The sequence below is a fragment of the Heloderma suspectum genome, chromosome 16, assembly GCF_057233095.1.
Source record: "Heloderma suspectum isolate Gila_16-S chromosome 16, 16-S_ref, whole genome shotgun sequence".
Taxonomy (NCBI): Eukaryota; Metazoa; Chordata; class Lepidosauria; order Squamata; family Helodermatidae; genus Heloderma; species Heloderma suspectum.
In genome coordinates this window covers 8,964,408-8,991,223 of record NC_139473.1, presented here as the reverse complement: position 1 = coordinate 8,991,223, position 26,816 = coordinate 8,964,408, and the positions used below count along the sequence as shown (strand labels likewise).

Below are 26,816 nucleotides of genomic sequence, written 5' to 3'. Positions count from 1 at the left end.
AGTTGATGTTACAACATTATCTTCCAGAGTTACCCAACACTTTCTTGGCTCACTCATAGGTTTTACATATATTTAAGTCCGAGTGGGCTACAAATGGCAACTGAGTGACTAGCATCAAACTAGAAGAGCTAAAGGTCTCCCTGGCAAGAATGGACAGCACGTTGAGTTTTGTAGTCACGCATACAAACAGCCAAAGTTAATAGAACGTCAAGCCAACTTTGTATAAGAGCAAGACATGAGGGGAATATAAGGCAAGTGGGATAAAACTGGTAACAACATCAAGAAACCATGGAGGTTGAATGCCTTCTAGCCATGTTAGAAAACTTGAGAATGCAAATCTGAGAATATATCACAAAGAATTGTATACCAGTTTAACTGCCATGGCTTCCACAAAGTTGCTGAGAAGTCTCCATTAGACATTCTCTCTCCCTGGGGAACCCTGGAAACTAGGTCTGTGATGAGTGGCTATTTGCATCAGACTTAAGCTTGGGGGGGTCGGGGGTAATGACCCAACAGACTTAGCTTAAATCTATTGCTAGAACTTGAGGCTTTACAAGGGCAGGCAACCTGCTGCCCTCCAGATGCTTTGGACGACAACTCCCACAAGCTCCAGCTAGTATGTCCAATAGTCAGGGATTATAGGAGTTTACTGTGTACAAAACATAAAGTTTCGGAAGGTATTGAATTCAGTTTCTGTATGTCCCCAACTTGACACTGGAACGAGGGCTGATACTTTAGATTTAAGCAACAGACCACCACAGGGGGCTTTGCTAACCCATAATGCTCCTAGCCTGGTTCCCATAAAGCAATCGCTTGAGGTGATTAAGAAGTAAGGGTTTATGGCAAGTCTGACTGGTAATGCCAGCCAGTGCCAGATAATTATCGTCATGCGGCAGCTGCCACTGTGTGTGTATTATATATACAGTGTGAATGTGCTCCATGTTTCTTGCCCAGTATATGTCACCTTCACACAAACAGCATTAATTCCAACACTCCATACGCTGATACCATTCATTCGAAAGCCAAAGTTTTTACCTTTCTTCCTTGCTTTGACAGCTTCTTCCCACAATCTCAGGGTCTCTACCTGTTTTCCAGGCCAGTTTGTCACATGCTGCTGTTGCTGCTGCTGTTGCTGCTGCTGCTGCTTCTGGTTGTTGCTCTCTTCATTCATGCAAGCTATTCCAGCCAAATATAATTTAAAGATACATATACATACAGATGCAAATTAGAGTTTTCCCCACCAAAAGAAGTATTTTGCCGAAGTTAAAAGCCATGCTCAGAGACTCTTGAGAAAAAGAGAGTTTGATTTAAGAGTTGTATGAGTATTTTCTCAAATTATCTCTACACAATTTTGTACAAAAAGTGGTATTTGTGCTGGAACAGCATTTCAAAGGCAAGACATGAAAGATATGTATAAGAACACACCTTTCTAGGTTTATTAATGCCTAGGCTTTCAAACAAACAATGACGGTAAAGTGACACCTGCCAGGTTGCATGCACACACACTGAGATTCTGTGACTGATCCTTCACTGCTAGCAGACAGAGGCCCGGATCGTGTGTCATAGCTAGCCAGGGTTTGTTTAAATGAACGGGAGGAAGCTAGTGTGTTGGCTCCTGGCCATCAACTGCCACTGAGCTAAATAAGGTGATGTCTGAACCTGGAATTGTAGGTTGTTGGGGGAGGAACAACCCAGGCTTGTAACCCAGGAACAAACCACGCTGCTTCTTTAGCCCAGCAGGAGCGGCCAAGAATCAGCACGCATACTCCCACTGAATCGTCAACAACCCACGGTTTAAAAAAACTGGGTTTTTGTGACATGTGAACCAGATCAGTGGCTTGCAATCCTCCATCTCTCCCAAGATCTTAAGCGGAAACTCTGCAAACAACACTTGTGAAAGAACTGTCCTCTTCATGCCCCCGGGGTCAGCCCCAAGAGCAACCCAGGTCAGCGCTTTTGCCAGGCAAGAGAGCGAGGGGCAGGAGTGAGCTGAAGTAATGTTTTATATCCAGTTGCCCCGGTTTACCAATTCTTATATGCAGCAGCACAATGCATGCTGGGAATTCAAGCCATTCTCCCACCACCGCCAATTTGTGGACACCCAACAAAATACTACACTATGTAGAGGAGTACAGAGTCCCCCGCCCAGGTTTAAGACACACTACATTACTCTCAAGCTACACAACTCAAGCAAATGCTATGTAAGAGCATAATCCACTGATAACCTGACAGTGAAAAGTCTGTTTTTAGCACCTTGGGAGTACCCAAGGGTGATTAAAGAATGTTAAAGGGTAGCTACTAGCATTGCATGGACCTGAGAATGCCTAAGAAAAGGGCTGGCATGTCTTCAGCCCTGCATCATCTTTTTGTTGACTTTCAGGGTTTTTTTAGGGTCCCTGTAGATCAGCCTTCTCCCCAACCTGATCCCCCCCAGATGTCTTGGGACTTCAACTCCCATCAGCCCTAGGCAGCATGGCCAATGGTCAGGCCAATACTGAGATGTAGTCCAAAATATCAGGAGGGCACCAGATATTTTGAGAAGGCGGCTGTAGATGAATGTGGTTTAAGTTTACCAAACAAGTGTATGTATACACTCGGGATTTCTTAAGAGAAGGCATAATGAGGACCTAGTTCTCACAGAGCTGAGAAATCCAGGTGAGCTTGAATATGCAAGAACATTCATTCTTGCTTTATTGGATTATGGCCCACCTAGTCCAGTGTTCTTTGCAACTATCACAGTAGCCAGCAGGTGCTAGCTTTCCCCATCAGAAAATGACTTCTCTTCTGCCCACGCCTGTCCTAGGAGGCCTAGCCATTTTGTCAGTGTCATATCCATTTTGATGAACAGGGATTCCCCTTCACTCAGTTGCCTGGGAGGTAAAAAAAGAAGCCAGAAACCTCCACACATAATTTAATACTTCTTCTAAAAGAAGAATGTTGCTGGGAGAGCTCTCAAACCCAGCCATTTAAGACCAGCTGCATCTTCAAACAGTTTGGAGAAGAGGAAGGAGACTGAACCTCTGTCAATAAGTCTACTGATGAAATGGACTGGGGCAAATGTAATCTACCATTCCCACTAATTAAGGACTGGCCAATATATTTTGTTTTACATTATTATAGAGTTGTCACACTCTTATTCCTTGGGGCCCAATTTGTTTTGCTTAGACCGTGAGTCCTTTACAGGACTACGGCCCTATTTACTTCATGCAGAGAGGGTGTTACCTGTCCTTGAGCCCTTGTAATGGAGCGTGAGCCCTTGTAACTTAACGTAAAAACAAAACGTTTTAACAGACCTTCCTAATGAAAGAGAGCCAGCTGTTTTCTAGCCATGTAACTGCTGCAGGTATACGGTCTCTGCCAACAGGGAGTTCCATAATGTAGATTTGTCAAAAGGGGGCACATGACTCTCGCTAAGACAGACTGGGGTGTGTGCACAGGAGGCACAGAGTGTGCAGCTGTTTCTTCCACAGTGATCACAGCTGTGGCTGAAACAGATGAATGGAAGGTAACCTAGATGTGTTGACAGACTGCACTGCGGGGTAGATCAATTAGGGAATGGTGGGCAGAACTCGCATGGAATAATTTATGGGGGGAAACTGGAAACTTCTACCATAACAACTCGTACAAGTATTCAAATCACACTCAATGAAAACATGACGGCAAACCCCTTCCTATCTTAAGGGCAAAGACAGGCTACTAATTCTTGCACCAAACATTTCCAGTCTTATACATTAGAAGATATCCAGTTTAAACAATTGCTACTCACAAGCAGGGAGGTGTAGATTTTCTTGCTTGAAAAAGCCAAATTCTGCAATTAAGAGGAATGTACATGAAGGAACCCTGAATAACTTACCAAGCACACCATTTATCCCCACTGAGAAAACCTAGGGAAGTTCTTTTGCACAATAATGTGGGGAGGGGGTGGGTGACAGACATGTGGTAGAAGAATAGCAATAGGTAGAGGGGGTTTATGTGGGGGCAGGGCATGGTGGATACAGGTTTATCTTTTGGACACTGAACCTGGTTTAAATCCCTGTGAAGCCATGAAGCTCAGTAAGCAACTATTTCAGTCTAGCGTCTCTTCACTGTGTTGTCGCAAAGATAAAGGAAAAGAATATATTCTGAACCTGCTGAATCCCTTGGGGGAGGGCAAGGACTATTCAGAAACCCTTCTCCAAAACCTCTGGAACACCATACGGGCTCCTGTCTCCCGATCCTTGAGCAGACAGGGGAAGATCACACTTCTTCCTTCTGTGTAAAACTCACCTATTTTTTCTTACATGTTCTATGTGCTTGGACAACCATACAAATAAGACTACAAAAAGTTAGTAGCCAAGAAGACTTTTGCTAGTCCACGTGTGTTAGTCACGTCTGATCTACACATGCAGTAGAATGAGCTGGGAGAATGAACTTGTACCGCTTTAGACTGCAGGTGGGGAGGGTGCCATTTCTGAGTGCTCTGCCATGTAAGACGTTCTTTGCAAAGTAAGAAAAACCCTAGCATGTCGAGGAGAAGGTTCTACTGAAGCCAGCTCATCGCTGTGCTAGTTTTCTGCTTGCAAGTTGGCTGTTCAGTACACAAAAATGGTATCCCTCACCTGCATTCCACCACTATAGATCCCTACCATCTCATTCTGCTGCATGGGTGGGCCAGACCTCACCTCTAACCTACAGAGAGAACCAACATTAATAAAATTCCTAGGCATAATCCTTACTCACCACAGTTAAGCAATGAGGTGGCTATTTACAACCTATGCTTGAGCTCTGCAGATCCTGCAATACAAATCTACTCTGGAATGGATCCATAAAGGTCAAAATCTACACTTTGTGGAAATGGACCCATAATGACTTCTACACTCGCTGCCCATAGCTACTGTGAACCTTCCCGCTTCTACACTGGGAACTGCTGGAAAAGTTGAAAGGGTTTGTAAATGCTACGGAGATCCTTCAAAGTTGGGGCTGAAGTGAGCTGCTGTACAGTTAGTTCCTTTAGGCTCCACTGAAAGTCTTAAGTAACCATTTTGGAGGGGAAGTTTTTCATTATTTGCACCGCTAAACATGACTGGGCATTTCAGTTGCAACAACACTCAGGTTTATCTTTAATGCCCTAAAATACTGCATCAGGATGATTTTTTAAAAAATTGTTTAGTCATCAGCTCCAGCATGCAAACACTGAAGCAGCTATTCAAAGCCTGCCGAAATCAATGGGACGCCTTCCACCGACTTCAAAGGGCTCTGGACGAGGCCCTGCATCTTACACGCCAATTCTGGCAAGCTTTCAAGTCGCTTGTGGCAAGAAGCAAAAATCTGAAAGCTTCCCATATCAATACAAAGACTCCCATCTTCACAGGTCTTCATTTGTAGAATTTTTTCACGATGACTTCATCCTTATCTTACACAAGCTAAAATTGTCTTTAAAATGTTAAAACACTCCGCACACACTCCTTCCTACTGGTGATTAAAGATGGCATTGAATGTCTCATAAGAAAAAAATATCCACCTACTTTTATTGATGCCTTGTTTACAGGTATTACAGTTGATACTTTGGCTCTGCCCATGAGTCTTTAAGTGGCTGGTAATATATGCCGCACTCAGAAGTTTACCACAGATATTACATGACACCTTTCCTTCATGGCGCACCATGTGCGTCCGCAGCCTGTCTTTGGTGGCAAAGGCAGCCGTGCAGGTCTATGTGGAAAGAAACAGAAGGCTTAAGGCAAGTAGTCTGACTTGAGCAAATATTAATTTTAAGTGTGTGTGGGGGTTTTAATATTAAACTGCCAATGCATAACAAGTCGTTACAGCCCACAAGACAGCCCAAAGAAGGAACTTAAGGCGTGTAATTAAAGCACATCAATTTTCTTACTTAAAAGCGCACGCATTGAATGAAGACTCCCTTTATATGTAGTATCTTCCATATGGCTGTTGCTCCCACAGTAGTCATGCCAAAGTATATGTGAATGGGAACCAACACCTAATTCATACAATGTCCAGGTCTGGACGATCAGCAGGGGAAACAATGCAGTGTCGGTTGTTTCCCCCACGTGGTCCGGTCGCATGACTGGGATTACTCTAATTAACCATGCCGCACTGCAGGTTGCCATGCTGTCCGAACCCGGCACAGGCATAGTGAATTTTCACAACCCATGGCTGGCAGTAGGGATTGTAGGGTGGGTGAAAGTTCACTATGCCTGTGCTGTCCGCTGGGTTCAGACAATGTGGTGCAGGTAAAGGTAATCCTGGTTGCACAACTGGAACGCGGGGGAAGCAAATGGCATTGCTTTGTTTCCCCCGCTGATCGTCTGAATAATCTCACACAGCAAGTAAGGTGGTAAACCTGTGGCTACTTCAGTCTGCAGGGTGTATATGTGCGTGTTGTTGGGGACTGAGGTGGGGGAAGAAAGAACCATGGTGTAATGCTCCTCCACAGCATGCTAATTTTCTGGCTGCAGGGAGTGAATTCAATTAAGTGAACCCCCACCAGGAGTCTGAAGTGGTACGGGAACAGTTTTGCCACCTCTAGTCAGTCTATCATGGTCACCATCGTACCTTAAGCCACTTTTGCAGCTGGATAAAGCGGACTTGACCATGCAGGATAAAGATGCAACAGGTAAGCTTAAGCATTCTGCGATTATATAAGACGGGTGACTTAACTACTCTTCCAACTCTCCACAAATCGATGCATCTATAATCCAAAGGTTGAGTGGTTCTCTCAAGAATGCACCATAGAGCTGAATAAATACTTCAGGGACAAAAGTGGAATTTTTGTTTTAAAAGCTAAGACAACCTCACATACCAAGTTGACACGGAGCTTATAAATGCTAGGAACACACACAGGTGGTCTCTTGTACAGATTTCCTGATAACACTCCTGGTCCTGGTTTTTCCATTACTCAGTTACATTTAGTTAAATAAGAATCAGACAAAAACTGAATACAAAAGCACAAGGAGTCATTCCTTTTAATTCAGAATACTTGCTGGCCATAGTGAGTCACTGAGAACAAGCTCGGGCACGCATGGATGAAGCTAAACAGAAGAACAGAGTCAGCCCATCAAGCCACCCAAGTTATTTTGCTTGCCTTTAAGCCTTGTAAATAAGCTGACACATTAGCCCACACAAAAAATAACTGCTAGCCTGACCGCTCATGCGCATGGTCTGTCATTTGTGGCACACTGACAACCTGGAAGGGGGATTAAAAAAAAGAAACAAACCACTCTTCCTCAGTTTACAAAAACTTTCCTGTTCAGTTACCTTCCTTGCAGCCAGATATTTACAAGCCTGTTTTAAGCTCCTAGTTAGTTTTCACCACTCGAACTGGTTTTCGACATCAAGTCCAGAATTGGTTTGCTTAGTGGCAGAGCTGCTGACAATTGCTTACAACAGTTACAACAGCCTTCCCAAACTTGGTGCTCTCCAGATGTGCTGGACTGCAATGCCCGTAATTCCCAGCCAGCATGGCCACCAGGCCATGGAGGGCTCCAGGTTTGGGACAGCGGTCATGTGAAAACGCAAAGATTGATCTCGGAAGCGAAGCAGGGTCAGCCCTGGATAGTACTTGGACGGGAGACTGCCTGGGAATCAGGCTTCCTGCACTGAGCAGGGGGTTGGACTCGAGGGTCTTGTAGCCCCCTTCCCACCCGATGATTCTTAGGGTGAACTTTTCCTGTCCTACCAGAAGTGGAGGGAAAGACTGAAATTAAACCGGTTCACGTAATCTATACATATACAATCTTGCTCAAATGTAGAGACAAAAAGTGGGGTCCTAGTAATGTAGCCTATAGCCAGCTTCCAAGGATTGAAAAGGGGGCCCAATTCAGTCATCAGGACCTGATTCTTCCAATTCAAGGAGTCCCTATGATTTCTGAAACCAAGCTCTGGTGTGAAGAAGTTCAGCCAACAGCCCAACGAGTTAAGCTCTATACATCACTGAAACTCTTACTTGGCATTTGAAGGGCCTCTCTGTGGAGTGAACGTGTTTAACATGACAGCTTAAGTGATCAGGCCTGTTAAAGGAAGAAAAGTAGGGACACAAGAAAACACATTGTTACACATAAACACAGTACTGATCATCCATACAACCCAATTTCCTTCACAAGGAGGAATTTTTAAAAATACTCCCAAATGGCACAAATCCACAGTTCCCATGCTATAAGAAACGTAATATTTGCAGTGCCCGTACAGCACTCCTCAAAGCCACCATGCAAACAAGTTGCCAGTGGCTATTGGCAGGCCTTGCCATGAAAAGATTTAGTAAGCATACATTCTCTTTAAGAGACGTAAGAAATCTATTAGCCATTTACTCAGAATACCCCAATAAAGCAGAGGCTCTATATTAATACAATACTGCTAGATTAGTGCTCTCCCCATAAGTGGGGGGTTTAAATATCTGTCATAGCCTGCTCACACTTTTTCCTCTGCAGGTCCAATGCAAACTAACGCTAAAGTAATTTCTGGTTTAAGACCACAGGCAGTGTCTCCATTCACTAGCAAAAAGGTGGCTTTAGATTCCTATCTGGAGACTGAAGACCACTGTACTCCCCCTGCCCGACCCCCGGCCACCAGCCCTCCCAGCTCTCACTTTCCTCCCAGCTCCCCCCCCAGCCCACCCCCCTCGCGATCACGGAATGAAAATCCAATACTTGAGCTCGCCTGGGATTTTCTACATGGTACCTCGAAAAGCCTTTTCCACAAACACCACAGGTGTAGGGTTTGGTGATGCCACCCTCATGAGACCTCACGTGATAGGTCATGCGGTCCTTCCTTTTGAAACGCTGATTGCAAATCGGGCACTCAAAAGGCTTCTCATCTGAGTGGGACAGCTTGTGCCTGTTGAGGTGGTAGACGTCACGGAAGGCCTTGCCACACATCTCACAAGCGTGGTTCTTCTTGACGGGCTTGCTGGGCTTTTTCACCGTCTGCGTCACTGGCATGGCCGTGGCGCCAGCGCTGCTGCTGGGGTTGGTGGCGGAGGAAGACGTAGTGACGGTCGACAGGATGCCTGCAATGGTTGAAACCAGTGATGTCCGGCTGTTGTCGCCTGCAATGGTCGAGATTAGGGGTACCATCGTGGCAGGAGCTTTCTTTGGCCGTGACACTAACTTTATCCCTGTGTGGCAGGATTCATGGCGCCTCAAATGGTAGCTGTCCCTGAAGGCCTTGCTGCAGTATGTACACACAAAGGAGGTTTTCGGTTTCTCCTTTTTAATCCCAACAATGGCATCTTTTAGCGTTTCTGGTGGGGGCTGAGGTTTCTGTGTTATCGGCAAGGGTAAGATTGGCTTCTGGTCAGGGGGCTCGACAGCAGAGCTCAGAAGAGGCAGCAAACTGTTCTGTGCTGCTTGCTGTTGGTGATGTGATGCTTCATGCGCCTAGAACCGAAACATTCACATTTCAGAACTCACAGATGTACTGTTTAGCTTTGGTAAGAGCAGAAAGCTCGTATTTATTCAGGCTGGTGATGTGGATCCGACATACCTACCTAATCTGGTAGGATCTGTTTTGATATGGAGGATCCTTCCTTGGCTAGAATAGAACTGAGGGGCAGCTGGTCCCTAACACGTTAGGATTCAAATGGCACTCACGATGTAGGACAAAGCACACCCTACACAAAGAGGATTCATGTTGCACACGAAAGATGATGAAAGCAAACATGCATATATTTTAACTTGCGAAACTGTACGACAACCAAGATCAATGTTTTTTGCTACCCCACGCCTCACACTCAATTGGCAGACACTGGAAGTAAGGGGAAAGTATGGAGACTGAGTAACGGAAATAGTAGCCAGCAGAAGGAACAAGCAAATCTGCAAGGCACCCTCACCTAACCTAGCACCCCCCAAGATGTTTGTGGAGGATGATAGGAGTTGTAGTCCAACACATCTGGAGGGCACCAGGCTGGGCAAGGCTGCTGTAAGGCATCCAAATTTTACCAGAGCTCTGCCTAGTTATGCTTGGTTTCCAAGTCTTCAGACACAGTCGATGTGCTTTCAGACTTTCTCTTAGCAGTTAATAAAAAAACATATTTTAACAAATTAAACTTGTTCTCATGTACAGCCAACCAGTAGCAAAGTCAGCCAGTAGTGCGCGACACACCTTTTACAGAATTATCTCCCCTGGGAGATCCACCAGAATTCATCCTTTTCTATTTTTAGGAAGCAGGTGAAGACAGTTGTTCAGGAAGGCTTCTTTACATTTATTAACTTTGCTACTGGCTTGTGAATGAAGACTGCTGTTATGTACTGGTGGTTTGGCTTGGGCAATTGTTTCGGCTTTTAAACAGAGCAAAGTAGGTTGAGGTTCCTGGCTTGATGGAAAACTAGAATAAAATAGAGTAATACCTGGATAGAATCAAGAGGGCCTGTAGATCTAGCTAGTGAGACCTATTCTCTGCTAGATTCTCCTGTGCTGCAGCTCAGTATATTATAAGCAAAGCCAAGAGGGCTGTGTAAGTACTGCAGTCTCACAGTTTGGGACTGGCTTGCAGGGCATGCGCCCAAAGAGTTGAGAATGCCAAAGTCTAAAATGCCACCAGGAGAGTTTATACCAGTATCACAGTTACAGTTGTACCAAAATCCTAACCAATCCTCCATTTAGGAAGCACCTGTCTGGTCACTACTGGGATTGGAACATTGGTCCTTAATTGGGCTAACAGGCCAGGAACAGTAAGTAATGTTACACCCTCTTCACCCAGCCACAGCTTTATGTTCAACCACCTAGGACTGGATTCTGTGTGGGTTTTAGCTGTAAGCCACTTTAGGAGCCAGTCTTGGCCAAAAAATGGGGGTATAAGTAAACAGAAGTGGCACCTGAAAGGACAGAGGAAAGCAATACCAACCATGTCATTCCCAGTAGCCATTTCCTACTCACAGCACCACTTCAAGCCAAGCTGGCATTGATGCAAGAGCGAGCAAGGAAAACTAAACTGAGTGTGAGTAAGGGCGTCTCGCTCTTTCTGGTTGTAAGAATACGCAAAATCCTGCGAGAATGCAGGGGCCTGTTCTCTAGTCACACAGGCCAACTGCACATCAGAATGAGTTAGCAGCACCCTGGTTTCCCAGCTACCTACCTTCAAGGGACTCTTTCCATTTCAACTTGCCTACTGAGGAATACCTGTGGGTTGCAGAAGTTTAGGAGGCACGTTCTCAAGAGCAGCTCAAATGGACCCACGTAAAAGAGATGGAAAGAGCACACGCTTTGAATGCAGAAGGTCCCAGATTCAATTCCTGGCAATCCTAGTTCTCGGGTATCTCAGGTAACGGGAAAGACCTCTGTCTGCAAGAGACCCTGGAGAACAGCTGCCAGTTGCAGCAGACAGTACTAGGCTAGATGGACATGTAGTCCATCCAGGATAGGGACATTTCCCATGTTCTATGACCCACACACAGGTCTATTAGGCCTTATCATTTCCCTAAGTCAGGGGTGGGCAACATGTGGCCCTTCAGGTGTTCTGGTCTATAAATCCCATCATCCTTCACCACTTACGCTGGTTAGGAGAGGGGCGGTGGCTCGGTGATAGAGCACCTGCTTTGCATGCCAAGGGCCCAAGGTTCAATCCCTCCCCACCTCCAGGAAGGTCTAGGAAAGAATCCTGCCCGAAACCCTGGGAAGCCGCTGCCAGTCAGTGTTGACAGTACTGGGCTGGATGGACCAAAGGTCTTTGTATAAGCCAGCTTCATGATGGGATCTGTATCCCAAAAACTCTGGAAGGCCACAAGTTGCCCACCCTATGTGAACCAACCTTACACACCCCAATACAGAGGTGGATAGAAGGTTGATCTGGATCTACTAGCACATCTGTGGGTGACCTGCAGTAAACCAGCAAAGATTTGACTCTCAGTTGTTTGACAACAGCAGCACCATTCAGTTCTGGTACTCAAAACATATTCCTGGGCTCAGAATGGTGTATGTCTGATGCATCAGGCTCTAGCTGTGGATCTCAGGGTTCTAGTAAAAAAGATAAAGTAGATGCCACATGCCTGAACTGCCCATCCCTGCCCTAGTAAAGCCTTCCCCAACTTGCTGTCCTCCAGTTGTGTTGGATTACAATTCTCATCCTGATAGGAGTTGTAGTCCAGCACATCTGGAGGCTGGGGAGGGCTGTTCTAGAACAATCACTGCATCTTGCAGGGGAGATTCAGTAAGGGGTAACAAGCATCTTCCAGGGTGCTTGTCTGCCATTTACTAATCTTCCAATTGGGGCATCTCCAAGGGAACAAGCATCTCTGAAAACCACTGCACTCTGTAAATGCTATAAAGTAGCCTCTTGGCCAACTTGCCAAGTTAGCAATGCCACCTCCAAAACAACAAAGCCGCTAAGGTCTCCACCTTTTTAACTAAGCTGTATTTCTCCCCTATGAATAGAAGAGCAAATCCTCAACATAAGAACTGGGGTAATGGGCACAAGTTATATAATCAAACCCACAGTGATTTCCCTGAGAGGAAGATAAGCCACTTGCTTTCTGAACACAGGCGCTCATCACAAACGGACATAGCATGGTGCACGTTACAGCAGACCATTGTTTTAATTCCCCGAGGGGAGCAATTCTTGCAGCTAATGACTGGGTATATGCCATGATGCTCAACATATTGCATGATCTCTATCTTAATGACAGACTATTTGGTTAACTGCAAGTTACAAATATAATTATAAATGCCCAGTCTACTCTATTAGATTGTGGATACATTAGAAGGGATAACAACTGTTGACACCAGCCCCTACACACTTGGAAGGCTGTGTCAGAACACCATCCGTGAACCCACTTGCAGCCACAGTCAGCCAACGGAGGCTCCAGCAGAGTCAAACAATACTTGACAAAGCCTCCCTGTGCTGGAACTCACGCCTTCTGTGGATGGAGTGAGTGAGGGAAAGAGATAGTGTATAGACCAGGGATATGCAACACATGGTCCCACTGCCACAAAAAATAATAAAGTAAGCGGTTTGCCACTGAAATTCAGCAGCAAACCAGTACGGAACCTTAGAAAGGCTAAATGGAGCTTGTTTTCAAGCTACGTTGGACCTTCCGAAGGCTCCATAGCAATTTGCTGATGAACTCCAGCAGCAAACTGCCTATTTTTTTTTGCCGGTGGCATGGTGGCAAGAGCGCAGCCCACACGGGGGGGGGGGGGGGAGTGTCACAAGTGAATCAGCAAATCAACAAACTGGTGATTTTTAGAGGACATAATTCAAAGTCCTTCTACAACCACAATAAGCCTATGGGCTGGAGTGGACAAACCAGCAAGCTGGGTACAAGGATGTGGAGAATGATTTATTTGGTTCAACCAAATAATTTTTTACAGAGGGCACTTACATGGAGTACAGATAGACATGGCATTTGGTTGGATTTTCAATTTTCAGTGTTAAAAGGTGTAAAGAACTCAAGTTCTGATAGGAGGAACAACTCTCACAAGAGAGAACTTTTCAAATGTTGCTCTCCTGAGCCTAATAAGGAATATGTGTTTAAGCCTAGCTGATAGAAAGAGCCCTCGACAATGCCATGTATCAGATAGGACATTAATGCAAGGGAGAAGTGAAGACAAGTGGTAGCTGCTCCTCATTTTGAAACTTGCTTCCCCAACACAAGGGCAATTTAAAAAAAATCCTATGTACACACAGTTGTCTAAGAGTATGACATGGCTTAAGAATTTGAAAATATTTCTGGCCATACCCAAGCGTTATCCATAGGAATGGTGAAAGAGACAACCGTAAAAAACCAAGACGGTAGTAAGCTTTGCACATTACAAAAGTGTTTAAAAACCATAAACAGATGGTTACCTTATGGGACAAGGACACAGAATTCAAATACAGACTCCTTAAGCACATACTTTAAATATGCCAGAGTGCAAGATGACCCTGAATGACTGCAGAGAGAGACAACTATACGTACTATGTCATAACCAGCAATTAACAGTTTGCCTAGACTCAGACTACTTGACTTTATCCTACCTTCCACTGGCATCAAATCCTATATAGCCTTTCCCCATCTTATACCAATTGTACAGTGGAACGACTGAACGACTGAACAACAACAACATTTACAGCCTAAAATGTTCAGCCATTTTTCTGATTTCCTTTATCATGTTATATGTGCTTCACGGTATTTGGTTCCCTATACTTGGGATTAAGCAGAATTAGTCACATGCAGAGCTGCTCAGTCTGAATCATAATCTAGCATTACCAAGTGAAACAGTTTAATGTGAAGACATCCAACAAGTCTTAATGAAACTCTTTTAAAAACAGCCATGTTTTGGAAGAAGCATCCTTTCTATATTGCCAATGGAGACAACTAAGTCTCATTCTCCTCTCTACGGCCCATGCTTAGGGGCCGCAATCATGGTATCAAGGACAAGAGTGTAAACAATGCCTTTCACAAATGTTTGCTACTGGAAACAGCTTTAAGGAGTTCTGCAAGCTATGCTGAAGGAACAAAACCAGGCCAGAGTCCAAAGAGCTGTTTAGACTCATGTAAAGGGCTTGCATTAGCCCTGTAAAAATTGGGCCCTCTGACGAGCAAGCCACTATGCACCCTCACAGGCTGGTGCTCAAGCACCCATTCCAAAATCAGTTTGGCATGCAGCACAGAGGCCTTCTATCTGATGAAGACCAAATCTAAGCACCACCTGAGCCAAACCTCAAGGAACTAGTTAGTTCTTTGGATCCCGGTCCCGGTCTCCGACACTCAAACCTTTCATGAGCTGCACAGCTTCAAGAAGATCCTTTCACTCAGATCATGACTCATGCCAACTAACCCACCTCTTAGACAAGGAAAGGCAAACTGCAACATGTGACCTGTAACATGGTTTTACCCAGCCTCCATGATCTGTTACCAGTACATCACCAGGCTAAGAGTACAGAACAGATTACCTGTGTTGTTCTTTAGCTTCCCTATCCACCTTTCTGCCATTCTCCACTACATCTGAACATGAGAACTACAAGGAAATGAGACAGCACTTCCAGCCAGTTCCACTGAGAGTGGGAAATGTACTCCAAATTAAAAAGATGGCCTTGGGAGAGTCCAGCCTGCCATTATTATGGAGTTTGATCTAGCTGTCAGACGTATTTTAAAATTTTGAGATGAAACGTTTGGGGTCTATCAAGGCCAGAAATGGCTACCAAGTTATTTCCACCACCATCATCACCTTTAAAAATGGACAGCTTACTGGAGGTGGAAAAGAAAACCCCAGTTCGCACATAATGGCAACCATTGGGTTTTTTAAACTCTGGATTACCAAGAGCGAGCTAGCATGCCAGTGCACTCGGCTAGATCACTCTGACTTGGCTCATCCTGCCAGCGGGAGCTACTAAATAAGCCAGTTACTCTCCATCCGTGGCTTGGTTAGCTTTATGTTTCAACAGGGAACTCCTGCTTGTCTCTACCCCAACAAGCCACAGTTGTGACCCATGGTTTGTTCTTGGGTCATAACTCTGGCTTGTCAGAGAGAGACAAGTCAAAGTTCCTGATTCAGGTGCAACAGAGCGTCAGTGGTCTGTTTAGCTGCTCCCACTGGCAAGAGCCAAGCAGGCACGATTGAACACATGCGCTGGCACGCTGGCCCACTCATGGTAATCCAGGTTTTTTTTAAAAAAAAAAACAACAACCCAAGGTTGCTGTTACGTGCGAGAGGGGACCAAAGTGAGTGGGGCTGCTATGTCCTTTAGGCAGAACAGGAGGTACTCTCCCAGGATTTGTACTTTATTGAACCCCTAGTTCTGTACTGTTGCACAGAACTTGCTTCCCTAAGGAAGACTCCAGAACCTGCAAGCATGGTCTGCATTTCAAGCCCACATGTATTTTTAATAGAAGGGATTGGAGAATGGATGAGGAGAGGATGAACCCAAGGCAAAGCTGTACTTTTGATCAAGATTACACCTAAAACACAGTAACGATCCTGTATTTTTAAAAAACTGATAATACTTTATGGGCAATAAAATATATGCAGCCAAGGATACAATACTGGAACACCAACTCAAGCAGGCTTCAACCCCTTTATTTTTGTGTTTTCCGGTAGTCTTTTATACAAAATATTTATATAGATTCATATGCTGCAAACATCTGTTTAGGGTCATCAGGCAGAGTCCTCCATCCAAAATCTCCTCCCCCTCCCTAAAGCCCCACCCCTGAAATAATTCATTTCTCCATTGCTCCTGCCTCTCTCTTCATGGATAAATTCTGTTCAGAGAGACAGGAGCTTCACCTGCCCTACACCTTCCCCTGCTAGGGAGGACGCAAAGTGAGGAAAGCCTTAGCATGCCACTCACTCTCCCAGTTGGGGGAAGGGGGCAAGCAACATGACGGGGAATCCCCACTGGGGATGGGCAAACTAGGCCTGAACCCCCCAGTACCTGACCCCACCCTAAGATCACAAAGTGTACATTTCAAGGCACAACGCACCAGATCAATAAGGAGCCCAAATCCTTTGTGACAAGGTTCAAGCAGCCACATTTTATGGGCCCTTTTAAGCCTTACAGAGCTGTTAAGCTCCATGTGGTTATCATGCACTTTGTCTTAATAAAGCAACAAAGCCATTAGAATGTGAAATTCATAGCAGAAAGCTTCATGAATATATTGAAAGTCATTTGCACATAAATACATACATACATACTTTGAGATCCAGGTAGCTCAGCTTGTTAAGTTTGCTAAAACTGGTAAATCAATACTGCTTATGGCAGAAGGTAATATCCTGCGATTCTTACCGATCCCTTGCTGACGGCCTTCTAAAAAGGGATCGAGAGTTAAATGATAAATGAGAGCATGAAGAGTGAAACAGAATCAAAGTATCTTTTGTTAAGTCATTTTTATTCACTTGTAGAGTATGGTTTTATTAGGCCTAGCATGTAAGTCAATAGTTCTGGGTTTCCTTTCTATCACTGTGATTTCTAAAATAAAACAAAACACTGTTTCATGACCCAGGGTGGAAACATTTGGCATTGTGAACTTCCATTGCCAGAGGCAAAGATTTTTTTGCGCTGAAGCCTTGATGTCAGAGCCACCAATTAGCATCAGTGAGTCATACCTTGGTTCTGCTATTAGATGGATGATATTTTCCTTATTAACATGCAACCTGTACTTCCTAGGCAGATATAATACTGTTGTAAGATACATACCAATGTGTGGACAGAAGTTATTCATTCTGAGAACCTGTTCCTCACTTCAGTGTAAGACCCTTCAACACGTGATCAAGATCAATATACTTCGAAAGGTGGCGCAAAATCCACCATGCGTTGACTTTTTACCCACAGTATGAAATACTGTACAAGATTCTTTAAGTAAGCATTAAAAGCTATGTGAAGTATAAGGAGAAAAAATACTTGATCAATACAGTCTATGATTTTAAAGCCTGAGACCAGAATTGGGGAGAGGTCATAGCTCACTATTATATGACATGCTTTGCATGTAGAAGATCCCAGGTTCGACCACGGCATCTCCAGGGGACTGGAAAAACTGTCTAAAACACTGAAGAGACACTGCCGGTCAGTGTCAACCATACTGGGCTAGATGAAACTGAGGTCTGACTCAGCAGCTTCCTATGTTCCTATGAAGATGTGTTGTAAGAAAGGGCTTTAATACCCATTTACTGGAAGAAATGAGGACAAAAAGAATGATTCAAGTTCCATCAACATTCATTTTCGCTTTCCCATCAAAATAGAGGTACGAGGCAAGAATTAGCAATATTCCCCGGGGCCATTTTCATACTGAAAAGCACTAGACCAGCCTTCTCCATCCTGGGTCTCTCCAGATGCTCTGGACCAGAACTCCCACCAGCCCCAGTCAGCATGGCCAACGGTAAGGGATTATGGGAGCTGCAGTCCAAAATGTTAGGAGGGGCCCAGTTTTGGCGAGGCTACACTAGAGACTCTACTAGCTTTGTGATGCGGCTGGAGGACTGTTGATGGTTAACAGAGTGGCTGCATTTCAAAGGCCCACAGCCTGATCACTGGTATTTAGTTTAGGCAAGTGAAACTGTTGATCCCTTAAAGCAGAAATTGGGAATGTGTGGCTCTCTAGATCCCATTAGACTGCTACTCCCTTCATCCCTCATTATTGCCTATCCTGGCTTGGACTGATGGGAGTTGCAGATCAACATCTGGAAGGCCACACATTTCCTGCCCCTGCCTTAAAGTACCAAACTGAGCCAAGTAGTTTTTAAATCCAGCTATAGGGATGATCAACTGAACCACAAAATGTCAGTAGATTGTACACTTGTAGAGACATCGCAAGAGTGATCTTTCCCTTCAAGTGATTATAAGGAAAGATACAGCAAGGAGTGGAGGGCTTAGAATATTCTCTAAGCCATGCAATGGAGATGGTTCTCCAGTAACAAGATTAACAATGTTCAAAATCTCAAGAAAAGGGAAATTAAAGCCGTAACTGGACTACAAACATTTTATTGCTGGCATCTGCCTATGGTAAAACATTTCTTACCTAGTATACGAAGGTAAATCATACAAAAAGTTTTTACTAGTTATCATAGGCTCAAACAGATTTTGTTTTCAAGAGCATGTTTTAAGCCTGCTTCCCGAGACTGGGCACCTAAGCAAGTGACTCATCTTTGTACTTGGAAGTCTTTTTTTCCTTTAGAAGAGAAAGACTGCAGTGCATTTGCCTCTAGATTTATTCTCTCGCTTCATGTTTTCAAACTGGAGTCATGCTTTGTATTTTAAAAAGAACAGAAGACTCAACGGGCAAGTGACGCAGGCTTGTAATTTGCAGACAGGATTATTTTACCTTCAGGAAAGAGGGGGAGGAGAAGAGGTATTGCAATTAGTATACTTTTTCCAGCTAAAAAAGGAGAATGGCTTGTAATCTAGGTTCTCACTTGGCTCATAGATTTGAAGAGGAAGTAGTCTGGCATGCTGCATTCCTTATAGAAGATTAATGCTTCCAAGTGACTCAAGTTGCAGACTATGTGGCTTCATTTTTACTACATTATACTCTAGCATCTTTAACAGCTCTTAAAATTTCTCATTTTTTTAAAGAGGGTAGCAGGGATTACTACATGTTTATAATTCACTCAAACCCTGACTTGATGAGGACAATCCCTGGAAATTTCTCTTGGGAAAGTATTCTTTGAAATCAGGCTGCAGGCTAGTAAATTGGTTAGAAAGCTGAATATATTCCCTCCCTGCCAAAACTACCACATATGGGTTGACCCAACACTTTGTTAAGTCAACCAATTCCAGCTAATAAGTCCTTAACATGCTCCCTAGTCAGAACAGCCCACTGTTTGATCCCATATGCAGGTAAGAGGATTCCTGACCCATATCTTAATAAGGTTGGACCTGAAAATTAATATATTATCTGATCTTAAGACTTGCTCAAGCAGATTTAACTTCCAAGCAAAGAACCAACCAATATATATATATATTTAGAAGACAGTGGTATAGTTTTCCAGAGAAGTGTCCAAAACTAGGGGGGGGGAAACATACAAGCCCTTTATGTGGCAGAGTAGCAGAGTAAAGAAAGAAGTGAACAGTATTTTAAGTAGAACAAAAGAGGACAGAGTAGAGAAAGTGACAAATTTTTGAACGAGGTAAGAGATACAATGAAGCATGTGAGCAATCTTTAGAAAGGAGGGGAAAAGGATAAATGGAAGAAAGTGATAAATATAAGAAATAAGATGTTAAGCAAAGAGACAGGAGTAGATAATGAGAAGTGAAAGGAAAGAAAGGAAAACAGTATAGTGCCATTAAATAAAGGTGAGAAAACAGAACATTAGGAAGATAAGAAAAAGAAACTGCAGGAATAAAGGGGGAAAACATGAGGACAAAAAGCATAGAATGTATGAGGAAAAAAATGTGAGGACAAAGTTGTAAAAGGTAGAAGAGTTTATAATGGGGGGCAGAAATGAGTAGTGCAATTCAAAAATGGAGGACAGAACAGAGCAAAGGAGACAAAAGTAGAATCCCACACACAAAAAAGGAGAAAAAGAAGATCAATCATTTGCAAGAATGAAGATGCTGAATGAAAAGGAAGTAAAACAGACTGCCAAGGACATGGTAAAAAGGAGACAACCATAAAGGGCAACATGCTGGGGGGAGTGCAGTAGAAGTAGCAACAACCACAAAGTAAGGAATTCCAGGGTAGCTGTGTTAGTCTGCTACAGGGCACCCACACGCAAGGCCCTATGCCACCCTATAGACTAAAGGGAAAGCGCCAATGCTGGAAAGGGAAAAATAACAGGAATTTAAAAACCAAAGAATAAGAAAACATGAAAGCAAGCAAAAGAAACTGAGGAAGGAGACACTCTCTTTTAATAATAAAAGGCAGCAGACTTATTGTGGGGCAGGAGAAATTATTCATACTAAACATTACTAGCAGGCTGAAGGGAAATGTGCAGAGAAACCTGGGTGGTGGTGGGGAGATAGTTAAAAGTCCCAAAAAAAGAAGGGAGGAAAAAATACAGCAGCAGAAGTATTGGGGTTGGGGGGGGGGGAGAAGAGAAATAAGCAACCAAAGAACACAAGATGGAGAGGAGATTGAAATGAGTGAAATGTGCAGAGAATCCCATTTTGCGGTGGCAGCAGGGGGGTGGGGAAGAAAAATAAATTTAGATTCCCAGTGAAACATAGGGAAGGAAGAAAAATGCTTGAAGTTGGATGGTAGAGAAGAAGTGAGTAGAAACAGAATCCCATGGAAGCTGATTAATTAAAAATGCGAAATAATTGGTGGGAGAGAAACAACGCAGAAGAAAATGGGGGGGGTCAGGAGAAGAGAAGTGTGCACTGAGAATCTCATGGGGGGAGATTAGTTAAGAGTCCTAAAGAACCGGGGAACCAGGGAAGTGAAATAAAAGAATGCAGCAGCAGAAAATATGCTGCGGAGGAGAGAGGGGTCTGCAGACAGTCTCATGAAGCGGGGAGATTTCTTTAAAAACCCTAAAGAACTAGAGACACGTTTACCAAAAAAAAAAAGGCAGACAGAGGAAAGAACGAAAGAGAGCATTTTGTAGCAGCCGTAAAAAAAAAAAAAAAAAACTTGCGTGGGGGAGCAAAAAGAAAAAAAAACCACCAATGAGTCCGAAGCGCAACAACAAGAAAGGGGGGGGGGGGCCCTCTTAATAAAAATGAATAAATCCCCACCGATATCGAACACATATAAGACGAAACAAAAACCACCCACATCCATCAGCTTCATTCCTCCCCCCTTTTCTTTAAAAAAAGAAGAAAGAAACAAGAGAGGAAAAAGCCAGTTGCAGGAAATAGTTTTGCATGTGTGTGTTCAAGGGGGGGGCTAAGGGGGGGGCTAAGGGGGGGGCTAAGGGGGGGGCTAAGGGGGGGCCCACCCATACTGCTACTTGGGATGAGGATGGAGGCTACACTGGGGGGGGGAGGCGAGAAAGAAAGGGAGGGAGAGCAGAGCAGAGCAGAGGAGCGCGCTATAGCCGGCCTCCCACCGCGCTATAGAGAGCCCAGCTACACTCTCCTCCTCCTCTTCCCCGCTCCCGCTATCCCCCCCCCACCACACCGCGGGGGGGGGGAGAAAGAAAAAGCGAGGCCGCCGCCGCCCCCCGCGGCCGCCTGACAGACCCAGCCGGCCTGCTCCCTGCGAGGAGGCCTAGCGGGGTGGGTGGGTCGGTGGGTTTTTGTAAGGGGGGGGGGGGAAGGCAGGCAAGCAGGCGCGCCCCCGAGGCGGAGGCGCGCGCGCGAGCGGATGAAGGAGGAGGAGGAGGAGGGGGGGGAAGGGGGGAAGAAAAAGCAGCGACGACCTCTAATTTTTTTATATTTTTTTTTGGATTGGGGGGGTGGGGGGGGTCCGGCAAAAAAAAAAAAATGCGCATAACAGCGGTTGGTCGCTTCTTTTCCCTCACCTGGAAGAGGAACGCGGTCCAATTGGCCTCCATGGCTTGGGAACGGCGCGAGGGGGGGCCCGTCGGAAAACAAAAAATGCGTGTTCCGTGCGCGCGTGTGTGTGTGTGCGCGCGTGTGCGTAAATATAAATATATAAAGGGCCCGTGCGCGCCTCTCTCGCTCCCCTCAGGCCCGGCGGCCTGGCCTCGGCGGCGGCGGCGGCCCCTCGCTGGCGCTTCCTGCCCGGCCGGCGCTCTCCCCCGCCCGCCCCCCGCCCGCCCCGGGCCCCCAGCTACATGGAGCCGACAACAAAGCACGAGCGGCGGCGGCGGCGGCTGCTGGCGCGGCGGCGGCGGCGGCGGAGGCGGCTCAACATGGCAGCGCCACCGCGGCCGCGCTTCCGCTAACCCCCGGGCCGTACCACCGCCGCGAGAGGGGGGAGCGCGCGGGGCCGCGGCGCGGCCGGGCGCGGCCCCGCGGGCGCGGGCGGCCCGCGGCGGGGCGGCGGCGCCCCCCCCCCGACGGCGCCGAGGGGCGGCGGCGGCGGCGCGGGGGGGCGGCGCGGCCGGGCCGGGGGCGCGCCGCGGCGGCGCGGGCGCCCCCGCCGCGGCCGCGAATGGCACGGCCGGCTCTCCTCAGGCCGCCGCGGGGGAGACGGGCAGAAGGGCGAGAAGATGGAGGAGGGGGCGGGCGGGCGGCCGGGCGGGCGAGGAGCCCCCCTCGCCCGCCCGCCGCCTCGAAATGAAGAGCCTCCCCGCGGGGAGGAAGCGGGGGAGCCCCTCGGGGTCGCGCCCGAGGGGGGGTCGCGCCCGAGGGGGGGCCCCCCCGTCCGTCCTCCCGTCCCTCCCTCGCTTCGGCTGTTACTATTTCATGCGCTGGGGAGTGAGCCGCCTTGAGCTCGGTGGGGCTCCAGCTGAGCAGGCCCGGGGGGGGGAGGGGCGCGGGGGGAGGGGGGGGAGGGGGGGTTCGCTTTTTAAGTAATGCGGATTTAAGACTGGGCGACCTTGGGCCAGCCGCAGACTCTCGGCCCAGCCCACCTCGCAGGGTGGTGGTGGTGGTGAGGACGAGATGGAGGAGGAGGCGGAGGAGAGTGCAAGCCGCCTTGGGTTCCTCGCAAGAGGGCAGAAGGCGGGGTATAAATGCAATGAATGAATGAATGAATGCGGAGGTGGGATGGGGTTTGCCTGAGGAGCAGCAGCATAGCAAGCCCCGCTTATTTTTTAATAATAATAATAATGTAGATTTAAATAACGTAGATTAAATTTCACCCTCATTCGGAGGTGGGATGGGGTTTGCCTGAGGAACAGAATAGCAAGCCCCATTTATTTAATAATAATAATAATAATGTTGATTTAAATAACGTAGATTAAATTTCAGCCTCATTCGGAGGTGGGATGGGGTTTGCCTGAGGAGCAGCAGCATAGCAAGCCCCGCTTATTTTTTAATAATAATAATAATGTAGATTTAAATAACGTAGATTAAATTTCACCCTCATTCGGAGGTGGGATGGGGTTTGCCTGAGGAGCAGAATAGCAAGCCCCGCTTATTTAATAATAATAATAATAATAATGTAGATTTAAATAACCTAGATTAAATTTCACCCTCATTCGGAGGTGGGATGGGGTTTGCCTGAGGAGCAGAATAGCAAGCCCCGCTTATTTAATAATAATAATAATAATAATGTAGATTTAAATAACCTAGATTAAATTTCACCCTCATTCGGAGGTGGGATGGGGTTTGCCTGAGGAGCAGAATAGCAAGCCCCGCTTATTTAATAATAATAATAATAATAATGTAGATTTAAATAACCTAGATTAAATTTCACCCTCATTCGGAGGTGGGATGGGGTTTGCCTGAGGAGCAGAATAGCAAGCCCCGCTTATTTAATAATAATAATAATAATAATGTAGATTTAAATAACGTAGATTAAATTTCACCCTCATTCGGAGGTGGGATGGGGTTTGCCTGAGGAGCAGAATAGCAAGCCCCGCTTATTTAATAATAATAATAATAATAATGTAGATTTAAATAACCTAGATTAAATTTCACCCTCATTCGGAGGTGGGATGGGGTTTGCCTGAGGAGCAGAATAGCAAGCCCCGCTTATTTAATAATAATAATAATAATAATAATGTAGATTTAAATAACGTAGATTAAATTTCAGCCTCATTCGGAGGTGGGATGGGGTTTGCCTGAGGAGCAGAATAGCAAGCCCCGCTTATTTAATAATAATAATAATAATAATGTAGATTTAAATAACGTAGATTAAATTTCACCCTCATTCGGAGGTGGGATGGGGTTTGCCTGAGGAGCAGAATAGCAAGCCCCGCTTATTTAATAATAATAATAATAATAATGTAGATTTAAATAACCTAGATTAAATTTCACCCTTATTCGGAGGTGGGATGGGGTTTGCCCGAGGAACAGAATAGCAAGCCCCGTTTATTTAATAATAATAATAATGTAGATTTAAATTACCTAGATTAAATTTCACCCTTATTTGGAGGTGGGATGGGGTTTGCCTGAGGAGCAGAATAGCAAGCCCCGTTTATTTAATAATAATAATAATGTAGATTTAAATAACCTAGATTAAATTTCACCCTCATTCAGAGGTGAAATAGGGTTTGCCTGAGGAACAGCAGAATAGCAAGCCCCGTTTATTTAATAATAATAATAATAATGTAGAATTAAATAACCTAGATTAAATTTCACCCTTATTCGGAGGTGAAATAGGGTTTGCCTGAGGAGCAGCAGAATAGCAAGCCCCATTTATTTAATAATAATAATAATAATAATAATAATGTAGATTTAAATAACGTAGATTAAATTTCACCCTTATTCAGAGGTGGAATGGGGTTTGCCTGAGGAGCAGCAGAATAGCAAGCCCCATTTATTTAATAATAATAATGTAGATTTAAATAACGTAGATTAAATTTCACCCTTATTCGGAGGTGAAATAGGGTTTGCCTGAGGAACAGCAGAATAGCAAGCCCCGTTTATTTAATAATAATAATAATAATAATAATAATAATAATAATAATAATAATAATGTAGATTTAAATAACCTAGATTCACCCTTATTCGGAGGTGAAATAAGGTTTGCCTGAGGAACAGCAGAATAGCAAGCCCTGTTTATTTAAAAAAACACACACACAAACCAATAATTTAAGCTCAGCTTTTCCACCTCAGATAGCAACAAAGTCAGAAATATCTGTTAAATGCATAAGATTTGGAGCAGGAGGCCCGCCAATGAATTTGCAAGGAAATCCAATTGGCACTAATGGGAATTACTAGTGAGTAAACACGTTTAAGGCTGCAGCACTACGTTTAGAAAGTCACTCAAGATCTATGGCACTGGGTTATTAAGAAGCTGGACCTGATGGTCTTGTAGGGTAATTATTTGCAATTATTTGGCAATGTTTTCCCAGTTATGGCTGTGAGAGCTGGACTATAAGGAAGGCCGAGTGCCGAAGAATTGATGCCTTCGAACTGTGGTGCTGGAGGAGACTCTTACTAGTCCCCTGGACTGCAAGGAGGTCAAATCAGTCCATCCTAAAGGAAATCAACCCTGAGTGCTCATTGGAAGGACAGACACTGAAGCTTATATTTTGGCCACCTAATGCAAAGAGAAACCTCCCTGGAAAAGACCCCGATGCTGGGAAAGACTGAAGGCAAAAGGAGAAGGGACAGCAGAGGATGAGATGGCTAGATAGCATCATTGATGCAATATGGACTTGAGCAGGCCCCGGGAGAGAGCGCAGGACAGGAAGGCCTGGCGTGCTGTGGTCCATGGGGTCACGAAGAGTCAGACACGACTGAACAAATGTGGCAATATTGTGCAGTTTTAAAACCGTTAATAAACAATTAGTTTAAAGACTTAGGGTATGATTCCAGATGAACCCAGGCATGGATTTTATTTTTGCATTCCTGTTAAGTTTTGTTTCTCACTTTGTCAAATGATTCATTCTCCACTTTCCTACTCTACAGCCATGCATACAATCTAGGATGTTGCCTCTGAAAGGTTTTGCCACGCCAACAGTCTCTATGGTTGCCACGGTGCTTTATTTAGATAAAGCACTCCACACTGAGGTATTCTGGAATAAGGAATACCTGGCACGCCAAATATATATTCCATCCACTAGGTCCTGGAAATGGTGATTCAGTCGGTTAAAACTACATATTGCCTATTCTCCCCAGAGAGGAAGTTATCTTTGAACAGATAATTAAGCCCCATATTTCCACCACTTTGTAACAACCCAAACATACAGGAAACATGGGTGACTACTCTGGATTTAACTATGTGGTTTATTTTATGTTTATCAATTGTTAATAGTTTTATGCCAACTTTCGGGGAGGGGGGGACACCAAGGCAGTGCACAACATATCAAAATAATCAATTACAACCATGAATAAAAACAAAAGGCCCCAGCCAACGGTACAGGCACCTGTATCCACTCAAGAGTTAGTCATATCAGCCGGTTGTAGCCAAAGGGGCTAAAATCCAATTGCATTCAAGTCCTCCCACTCAACTGGTTTTTTGGTTGAGCAATAAGGCACCCTAGCATTACATCAGCTCAGCCCAATGGTATTACTGTAAGAAAGAAATTGACACCACTGTTGCACCAACGGCCAGCTAATTAGGTTGTGCAGAAGATCACAGATGTCACCCTCACACCCTGGTCTCCAAGTAGTTACTACAGAACTACTACAACAGTGCAATCCCATGCATATCGACTCTGAGGTAAATCCTATTAAGTTCAGTAGAACTTACTCCCAGGTTAAGTATGTCTTGGATTGCAGCCTACAGAGATCAGTGAATGTGGTCTTCCTGGGAGGAGAGGGTGGGGGTGTACATTTATTTCTGCTCCTATATCCACATGTACCCTTCCTCCACACTAGCCTGGATTTCATTGATTTCTACCCCACTGGCTTACAGCAGGTCATAGTGCATATATACCTATAATTCTTGTCCTTGCTGAAGGCCTCACATGCTTTGAAGAGCAAAGGAAAAGAAACAGAATTTAACAATATT

At 45.1% G+C, this 26,816-nt stretch overlaps 1 protein-coding gene and 1 long non-coding RNA gene across 5 annotated transcripts in view; one reads left to right on the top strand and one right to left on the bottom strand.

Moving 5' to 3' along the window:
* Nucleotides 1-22,194, bottom strand: part of VEZF1 (vascular endothelial zinc finger 1) — a 28,996-nt gene extending 6,802 nt beyond the window's left edge. For 2 of the 4 annotated variants that reach the window (XM_084822436.1, XM_084822438.1), the window contains exons 1-6: nucleotides 21,805-22,047; nucleotides 8,671-9,368; nucleotides 7,940-8,003; nucleotides 5,505-5,688; nucleotides 3,767-3,808; nucleotides 1,036-1,176 (exon numbers count right to left, since the gene is read on the bottom strand). In XM_084822436.1, the coding sequence (XP_084678562.1) occupies nucleotides 1,036-1,176; nucleotides 3,767-3,808; nucleotides 5,505-5,688; nucleotides 7,940-8,003; nucleotides 8,671-9,368; nucleotides 21,805-21,837 (1,162 nt within the window). In that variant the 5' untranslated portion in view covers nucleotides 21,838-22,047. Of the gene's footprint in view, nucleotides 1-1,035; nucleotides 1,177-3,766; nucleotides 3,809-5,504; nucleotides 5,689-7,939; nucleotides 8,004-8,649; nucleotides 9,369-21,804 lie in introns of all 4 variants that reach the window. The other 2 variants (XM_084822439.1, XM_084822437.1) reach the window with 2 other exon arrangements.
* Nucleotides 22,195-22,434: 240 nt separating this feature from the next.
* LOC146334938 (uncharacterized) lies at nucleotides 22,435-25,658 on the top strand. The gene is made up of 2 exons (XR_014786100.1): nucleotides 22,435-22,685; nucleotides 25,213-25,658. It is a non-coding gene; the product is annotated as an uncharacterized LOC146334938 (long non-coding RNA).
* Nucleotides 25,659-26,816: the final 1,158 nt, after the last annotated feature.